Genomic DNA, 10,000 nt, shown 5'->3' with positions numbered 1-10,000 from the left:
CTGGCACAAGAGGCATACAAAACTGAGAAAGTTGAGGAATGCTCAATGACACTTATTTGGCCCGTGATCTTCGATCCCTCAGGCGGTACTGCATCAAAAAGCGACATCAGTGTGTAAAGGATATCACCACATGGGCTCAGAAACACTTCAGGAAACCACTGTCAGTAACTACAGTTGGTCGCTACATCTGTAAGTGCAAGTTAAAACTCTACTATGCAAAGCCAAAGCCATTTATCAACAACACCCAGAAACGCAGCCGGCTCCGCTGGGCACCGAGCTCATCTAAGATGGACTGAAGCAAAGTGGAAAAGTGTTCTGTGGTCTGACGAGTCCACATTTCAAATTGTTTTTGGAAACTGTGGACGTCGTGCAAAGAGGAAAAGAACCATCCGGATTGTTACAGGCGCAAAGTTGAAAAGCCAGCATGTGTGATGGTATGGGGGTGTATTAGTGCCCAAGGCATGGGTAACTTACACATCTGTGAAGGCACCATTAATGCTGAAAGGTACATACAATTTTTGGAGCAACATATGTTGCCATCCAAGCAACGTCATCATGGACGCCCCTGCTTATTTCAGCAAGACAGTGCCAAGCCATGTGTTACAACAGCGTGGCTTCATAGTAAAAGAGTGCGGGTACTAGACTGGCCTGCATGTAGTCCAGTCGTGGACCTGTTTGGCGCAATATGAAGCCTAAAATACCACAACGGAGACCCCCGGACTGTTGAACAACTTAAGCTGTACATCAAGCAAGAATGGGAAAGAAATCCACCTGGAAAGCTTCAAAAATTGGTGTTCTCAGTTCCCAAATGTTTACTGAGTGTTGTTAAAAGGAAAGGCCATGTAACACAGTGGTAAAAATGCCCCTTGTGCCAACTTTTTTGCAATGTGTTGCTGCCATTAAATTCTAAGTTGATGATTATTTGCAAAAAAAAGATTACGTAATATCTTGTCTTTGCAGTCTATTCAATGGAATATAAGTTGAAAAGGATTAGCAAATCATTGTTTTCTGTTTTTATTTACGAGTTACACAACGTGCCAACTTCACTGGTTTTGTACAAATCTTCGACAACAGTCAGTTCCACATCAAGTCGTGTAATATGGTACAAAAAGGCCAAAACAACACATTGTTATCCATTATTTGCTACAAAAAAAAAATGGACCCTTGCTGACCAAAAGGAGACTGTTCTGTTACCTCAGATCTCCGAGGCAAACCGCACACGCTCTGCATTATTAAATCTGCTTGTCTGGTCGTCCATGGCAACCGTGCTCTGACAAAATGCATCAAAACGAATCAAAGGGTCGGTTGAAAATGAAAGAGCTACTCAAGTCCAGGGTGGACAGGTGTCCTCTGAAGGACAAGCAGCCTTCGGAGCGCAGAGAAGACGCGTGAAGGTTCGCCAGGTTAGCGTCCGCGTGGGCTTGGAATTGTGACGTGTGTATTATGCTAACCAAGACCCTGCATGGTTCAAGTGCAAAGAGTCGAGGAGACGGTCTTGTTCCGCCTTGTCAGCAGCGGGCCCTGACCCTTAACCTCCGCTCTGACCCCGGGGGTCATCAGCCTCTGTCAAAGCAACAGTGATGGACGTGAAGCGTGTGGTAAAAGTCCCAACTGCTTTTTTATGACAGCACATCTTCTCCAAGACGATCCAAAGTAAACTCGGATTTAATGATTATAAATCTTGTTTTATTTCATTTAGAATGTGCTAGTATACACGTTTTTTTTTTTGCAAATAATCATTAACTTGGAATTTAATGGCAGCAACACATGGCAAAAAAAGTTTCTGGGTGTTGTTGATAAATGGCTTTCGCTTTGCATAGTAGAGTTTTAACTTGCACTTACAGATGTAGCGACGAACTGTAGTTACTGACAGTGGTTTTCCGAAGTGTTCCTGAGCCCATGTGGTGATATCCTTTACACACTGATGTCACTTTGTGATGCAGTACCGCCTGAGGGATCGATATCATCGCTTAAGTGCAGTGATTTCTCCAGATTCTCTGAACCTTTCGATGATATTACAGACCGTAGATGGTGAAATCCGTTGTTCTTAAACTGTTCAATAATTTGCTCACGCATTTGTTCACAAAGTGGTGACCCTCGCCCCATCCTTGTTTGTGAATGACTGAGCATTTCATGGAAGCTTCTTTTTTTTCCCCCAATCATGGCACCCACCTGTTCCCAATTTGCCTGTTCACCTGTGGGATGTTCCGAATAAGTGTTTGATGAGCATTCCTCAACATTCTCAGTCTTTTTTGCCACTTGTGCCAGCTTTTTTGAAACATGTTGCAGGCATCAAATTCCAAATGAGCTAAAATTTGCAAAAAATAACAAAGTTTTCCAGTTGGAACATTAAATATCTTGTCTTTGCAGTCTATTCAATTGAATATAAGTTGAAAAGGATTTGCAAATCTTTGTATTTTGTTTTTATTTACCATTTACACAAAAGTGCCAAATTCACTGGTTTTGGGTTTGGTCTTTAATTCTACAATATATTTTTTTTATCAAAATAAAGGGTCTAATGCACAATAACTAAATAAAAAAACTAATGCTAAAACCTTCCTATCCAGAGACTTGCTTTCTGACTTTGTAAACAACGACAAAAAAACACCCCAAATAGAAGAAAAACAGAGTAATAAGGCAAGAATAGAAGCATCCCACACTTCTATTTGGTAAAGTAAATGAGTACAGCAAATATGGGCATCTACATCAACCATATGATTTGTCTGAGTAGCTGGACAGGACAAAAATAAACATCTAAAGATCGGGACATCTAGTCATTGTACAGTTTGCATAGCCGTATAGATTATGGTAATGATGCTTGATTAGAGTCGTACGGTCATAATTAGCAGGGTTCACGTTGCCATGGACACGGGTCACATTTTATAGCTCGTTAGCATGCTCACTTTGCACGAGTCGCATGAGGCAAAACGCGTCTACAATCAGGGGATTCAAACTAATTTATTTAAAACGGGATTGTGTTGCTGTAGACTTTCACTGTCTAAAAACAGTCCACTGTTATTTGAACCTTAAAGATGGAAACTTGGCTCTCTCAGGCAGTACTGCATCAAAAAGCGACATCAGCGTGTAAAGGATATCACCACAAGAACACTTCAGAAAACCACTGTCAATAACTACAGTTTGTCCCTACATCTGTAAGTGCAAGTTAAAACTCTACTATGCAAAGCGAAAGCCATTTATCAACAACACCCAGAAACTAATTTATTTAATACGGGTCTGTGTTGCTATAAACTTTCACTGTCTAAAAACAGTCCACTGTTATTTGAACCTTAAAGATGGAAACTTGGATCCCTCAGGCAGTACTGCATCAAAAAGCGACATCAGTGTGTAAAGGATATCACCACAAGAACACTTCAGAAAACCACTGTCAATAACTACAGTTTGTCCCTACATCTGTAAGTGCAAGTTAAAACTCTACTATGCAAAGCGAAAGCCATTTATCAACAACACCCAGAAACTAATTTATTTAATACGGGTCTGTGTTGCTATAGACTTTCACTGTCTAAAAACAGTCCACTGTTATTTGAACCTTAAAGATGGAAACTTGGATCCTTCAGGCAGTACTGCATCAAAAAGCGACATCAGTGTGTAAAGGATATCACCACAAGAACACTTCAGAAAACCACTGTCAATAACTACAGTTTGTCCCTACATCTGTAAGTGCAAGTTAAAACGCTACTATGCAAAGCGAAAGCCATTTATCAACAACACCCAGAAACTAATTTATTTAATACGGGTCTGTGTTGCTATAGACTTTCACTGTCTAAAAACAGTCCACTGTTATTTGAACCTTAAAGATGGAAACTTGGATCCTTCAGGCAGTACTGCATCAAAAAGCGACATCAGTGTGTAAAGGATATCACCACAAGAACACTTCAGAAAACCACTGTCAATAACTACAGTTTGTCCCTACATCTGTAAGTGCAAGTTAAAACTCTACTATGCAAAGCGAAAGCCATTTATCAACAACACCCAGAAACTAATTTATTTAATACGGGTCTGTGTTGCTATAGACTTTCACTGTCTAAAAACAGTCCACTGTTATTTGAACCTTAAAGATGGAGACTTGGATCCTTCAGGCAGTACTGCATCAAAAAGCGACATCAGTGTGTAAAGGATATCACCACAAGAACACTTCAGAAAACCACTGTCAATAACTACAGTTTGTCCCTACATCTGTAAGTGCAAGTTAAAACTCGACTATGCAAAGCGAAAGCCATTTATCAACAACACCCAGAAACTAATTTATTTAATATGGGTCTGTGTTGCTATAGACTTTCACTGTCTAAAAACAGTCCACTGTTATTTGAACCTTAAAGATGGAAACTTGGATCCCTCAGGCAGTACTGCATCAAAAAGCGACATCAGCGTGTAAAGGATATCACCACAAGAACACTTCAGAAAACCACTGTCAATAACTACAGTTTGTCCCTACATCTGTAAGTGCAAGTTAAAACTGTACTATGCAAAGCGAAAGCCATTTTATCAACAACACCCAGAAACTAATTTATTTAATACGGGTCTGTGTTGCTATAGACTTTCACTGTCTAAAAACAGTCCACTGTTATTTGAACCTTAAAGATGGAAACTTGGATCCTTCAGGCAGTACTGCATCAAAAAGCGACATCAGTGTGTAAAGGATATCACCAGAAGAACACTTCAGAAAACCACTGTCAATAACTACAGTTTGTCCCTACATCTGTAAGTGCAAGTTAAAACTCTACTATGCAAAGCGAAAGCCATTTATCAACAACACCCAGAAACTAATTTATTTAATACGGGTCTGTGTTGCTATAGACTTTCACTGTCTAAAAACAGTCCACTGTTATTTGAACCTTAAAGATGGAAACTTGGATCCTTCAGGCAGTACTGCATCAAAAAGCGACATCAGTGTGTAAAGGATATCACCACAAGAACACTTCAGAAAACCACTGTGAATAACTACAGTTTGTCCCTACATCTGTAAGTGCATGTTAAAACTGTACTATGCAAAGCGAAAGCCATTTTATCAACAACACCCAGAAACTAAATTATGAAAATGGATTAAGTAAAGAAGTTAAACAATGTACTTATATGATCCAGTTTAAGAGGTTGTTCACATTAATAGTGCTTACAAAGTAGAAAGAAGGAAAATGATGAGAAACACTTTCAACCTTATTGACAATAAGATATTCTTCATCTCAGTATGTTAGTCATGACTGACTTAATTATATATTACAAAACTGTTGTATTACTCAATCACGGATGTCATTTTGCTATAAAAAAAAAGTCAGTAAATGAATGTATATATTTGTAAACGCTCTGAAGTGGGAACGGGGTAGGATTAAAAAAGGAATATAACAGTACATGCAAAGAAGGAAGCGAGGAACTCCCCACGTTACTCACATGATTACTTTGGAGGTTTTCCAGCAAGCTCGGGTCAACAAAACCGGACTCCTCCTCCGAGTGCGTGCTGTGCCTGGAATGACCACACACACACACACACACACACACACACACACACACACACACACACACACACACACACACACACACACACACACACACACAGTAATGAAACAAGGTGCTTACAGTATGTAAGGGAAGTGTAGTTTACATGACATTAAGAGCCACTACTGGTGTATTCTTACATAAACAATGGGCTAATCTTACTTTTATTCATAGTCAGATTTAGGATAAAGATGAATACATTTCAGTTGTTCTATGGCAGGGGTGTCAAATGTACGGCCCGCGGGCCGGATCAGGCCCGCGAACAGGTTTTATCCGGCCCGCGGTATAAGTTTGCTAAGTATAAAAATGAGCCGAAACTTTTAAATGAAAGAAACTGCTGTTCTAAATGTGTCCACTGGATGTCGCAATATAAATTCTTTGTATCTTTGTAGATGATGCTACATAAATATATAAAAAAAATAAACCACATGATGTTCGTGCACCAGTCGAAGAAAATGAACACACTGCATCAATAACATCCTGTAATTTTATTTTGATATTTTTTTATCTTGATAGATAAAGTACTATCTATCTATCTAGATCAGGGGTGTCAAACGTAAGGCCCGTGGGCCGGATCAGGCCCGTGAACAGGTTTTATCCGGCCCGCGGGATGAGTTTGCTAAGTATAAAAATTAGCTGACATTTTTGAATGAAAGAAACTGCTGTTCTAAATGTGTCCACTAGATGTCACAATAGCAATTCTTTGTATCTTTCTAGATTATGCTACATATGTAAAAATATAAAATAAACCACACGATGTAAGCAAACTACACAAATAACATCCTGTAATTTGATTTTTATATTATTTTTTTAATAATAATAATAATAATAGATTTTATTTGTAAAAAGCACTTTACATTGAGTAAACAACCTCAAAGTGGTACAGTGTATTAAAAAAATAAAATAAAATAAATAAATAAATTAGAAAAAATAAAAAGATAATAAAAAATAAATAAAAACTAGAACAGCCAAATAGCTAAAACTAGTATGCATATATCTAAAAAAAAAAAAAAAAAAGGCTTTTTTAAAAAGAAGGGTTTTTAAGCCTTTTTTAAAAGCATCCACAGTCTGTGGTGCCCTCAGGTGGTCAGGGAGAGTGTTCCACAGACTAGGAGCAGCGGAGCAGAAAGCCTGGTCTCCCATTGTTCACTGAAGTTGTCTTTATTTTTAAGTTATCGTGCCGTGACTTTACCGGTCCGGCCCACTTGGGAGTAGATTTTTCTCCATGTGGCCCCCCATTTAAAATGAGTTTGACACCCCTGATCTAGATTGAAAATTAACACCAATGAGTTGAATGATGAACAATATCACATAATTTATTCAGAAAGTATAAATAACGACAAATAAAGATAGAATACTATTAACCGCAACATGTAAGTGTAAAAAAAGGCCAACAACATTATGATTTGTATAATTTCAGAATGTGCTTGTTCTATTTCTATACAAAGAAAACAATCTGAAGTTGTCTTTATTTTTAAGTTATCGTGCCGTGATTTTACCAGTCCGGCCCACTTGGGAGTAGATTTTTCTCCATGTGGCCCCCGATCTAAAATTAGTTTGACACCCCTGTTCTATGGCATGCGACTATATCTATACAAAAAAAAAATCGGTAGATTTTACAGTAAAAAAAAAAAAAAAAATTACAGATTTTACGGTTAGAAAGGTAAAAACCGGCAGGTCAGTCGTCAGAATGCAATTGTCAAATTTAAGGTGTTTTTTTACACTGAAATATTGCAAATTGAAAACGGTACCAATGTTATTTGTACAGTAAAAATTCTGCCAGTTTTTGAGGGTTTTTGTGACGTAAAATCTATGGTCCTTGTTTTTACGGTGAATTACTGTCGACGAAAAAAAAATGGTACAACTTTTATTCTTGCAGTAAAATTTTGGCGAATTTTGGTTTTTTAACCTTAAAAACTATGGTTCTTGTTTTAATACTGCATTACTCTACATGGAAAAACGGTAGCACTTTTATTCTTACAGTCAAATTCTACCGAGGTGGAGGTGAGAATCTTTGGCCACCTCACGATTCGATAAAGATTCAGGAGCTACGATATGATTAAAAATGTATTATTGATGCATCTTTAATTCATGTATGTTGATGCAGTTTTACATGTATTTTCTTATCACTAAATAAGCATTTATCACTTGCAACTTTAAAAAACTGTTCTTTTAGAACAAGAAACTTAATTCCCACATTTATTAAATTAATGGAAATGTGTGCAAAACTGCACCATTGGTGCCCTAAAATAAAGGAGCCAAATTTTAGAACTGTCTGCATTACGTTATTTGGAATAAATAAATTATCAATGTTTACTAATCGATTTTTGTAATCGTCCATGTCCAAATTGCGATGCATGTAAAATTGAGTATTTCCCCCAACTCTAGCTGCTAGTATTTTATTGTAATTTTAGTTTTTTTTTTACAGTGTATGGAAACTTTTATGATTGGACTACTAAACACTGCCACACTGTACTTGCAGTAGTTTGTTCTCATCTCACCCACAGGTCAAACAACTATTGATTCATCACTATTATTACAAATAAATACATATTTGACCTATTTTTATGTAATTATTATTAGGGGAAAAAATAACCTAATTTAATGAATAACACTATTTATTATCTGCTAAATTATCTGCCAATAGAAGACTTTCCAAAACAAATAAAATTAGCTTACCTCAATGAACCCAAAAATACCTTAAAATAAGTATATTCTCACTAATAACAAGTGCACTTTTCTTGATAGAAAAAAATAAATAAAAGAGTCCTTTTTTCTTCAATATGTTGAAAAATATTCTTAAATTAAGTAAATGCCAGTGCCATTATCTTGACATAATGATTGCGCGCCACATTTTTTTTTACTGTAATTTGGAAGAATTTATCTGAATGTGCATGAACTATTTCTGTTCAAAATTGTTTGAAATGTCACATGTTAAATGTTTAAATATGAACTGTCAGTTTACTGTACAGTGCCAACTGTACTACTATATGAGTACATATTTTCTATTGTTTCATTGAAAATAAAACAGCAAAGTCCATTTGGGTGTCGTCCGTTTTAATTATGAGACACAATTGTGTCAAAGTCATGATTTTTTTTATTTCATGCTTGAAATAAGAAATTATTACTTTAAAAAGTAGTTTTATACTTGTGAGTGTTGATGACACAACAGTTGATATTCTAGTTTCAAGCATGTTTTACTCAATATAGGTCATCAAATCTCAGCAACAAGCTGTAATATCTTACTGAGATCATTTAGGACCAAAACACTTAAAACAAGTAAAACACTCGAACATAAAATCTGCTTAGTGAGAAGAATTATCTTATCAGACAGAAAATAAGCAAATATCACCCTTATTTGAGATATTTAATCTTACTTAGATTTCTAATTGTTATTAGTTATGTTATATTATTTTAAGTTTAAAAAAAATATGTATATAAAAGTGATATACAGTGCAGGCCAACAGTTTGGACACACCTTCTCATTCAATGCGTTTTCTTCATTTTCATGACTATTTACATTGTAGATTGTCCCTGAAGGCATCAAAACTATGAATGAAGACATGTGGAGTTATGTACTTAACACAAAAAGGTGAAATAACTGAAAACATTTTTTATATTCTAGTTTCTTCAAAATAGCCACCCTTGAAGCTCATCGAGAGAATGCCAAGAGTGTGCACAGCAGTAATCAGAGCAAAGGGTGGCTATTTTGAAGAAACTAGAATATAAAGCATGTTTTCAGTTATTTCACCTTTTTGTGTTAAGTACATAACTCCACATGTGTTCATTCATTCGTTTGTGATGCCTTCAGTGACAATCTACAATGTAAATAGTCATGAAAATAAAGAGGTGTGTCCAAACTTTTGGCTTGTACTGTATTTGTACTAATGTATTATGTACATTGCATTTAGAAGTGTATAAAACTACACCCCTCAAAAATCCTTATAGAGTGTATTTGAAACAACATAATACTATATTCTGAATTAAAATAAGGGCATTGTTTTTTTACTGTATGTGATGACCGTAGTGCCTCCCTGACTTTAAATTAGTACATATGTTATTATTTCAGGCCATGGGGGTAAAACAAACAAACAAAAAAGTTTAGGAGGACACAGCAGGTCTCAAACTGGTCTGGCCTCTTGTGAGCTGTGCATGATTAGTTTTGATATTAGCGAGCGGGAGTGGCGTGTACGTAAGACCATGCAAAAGCGGCTCGCATCCCCGAGGCGCGCAGCAGAGTAAACATACAAATGTTGGTCAAAAACACTTTGGTAGGGTACATTAGTGAAGGGAAAGCAAATGAGTTCAGTTAATGAAAGGTGCGGTAGCGACAAATAACTGTCACTTCCATGCAATGAAAGCCAGTAACAAAAATCATGCATGCTTTTTGCTGTAAAAGGCTGCAACATTAATAAATATATATATATATATATATATATATATATATATATATATATATATATATATATACAGTCGTGGTCAAAAGTTGACA

The 10,000-nt window shown here is 36.5% G+C and overlaps 1 protein-coding gene across 6 annotated transcripts in view; it reads right to left on the bottom strand.

Annotated features, from left to right (window-relative positions):
• Positions 1-10,000, bottom strand: part of LOC133645013 (phospholipid-transporting ATPase IA-like) — a 427,043-nt gene that overhangs the window by 213,517 nt on the left and 203,526 nt on the right. For all 6 annotated transcript variants that reach the window (XM_062039795.1, XM_062039796.1, XM_062039797.1 and 3 more), the window contains one exon: positions 5,404-5,476. In XM_062039795.1, coding sequence (XP_061895779.1) covers positions 5,404-5,476 — 73 coding nt within the window. The remainder of the gene's footprint in view (positions 1-5,403; positions 5,477-10,000) is intronic.

The sequence above is a fragment of the Entelurus aequoreus genome, linkage group LG28 (genome assembly GCF_033978785.1).
Source record: "Entelurus aequoreus isolate RoL-2023_Sb linkage group LG28, RoL_Eaeq_v1.1, whole genome shotgun sequence".
Taxonomy (NCBI): domain Eukaryota; kingdom Metazoa; phylum Chordata; class Actinopteri; order Syngnathiformes; family Syngnathidae; genus Entelurus; species Entelurus aequoreus.
The sequence above is the reverse complement of the archived record's forward strand: the minus strand, read 5'-3'. Positions and strand labels throughout refer to the sequence as shown.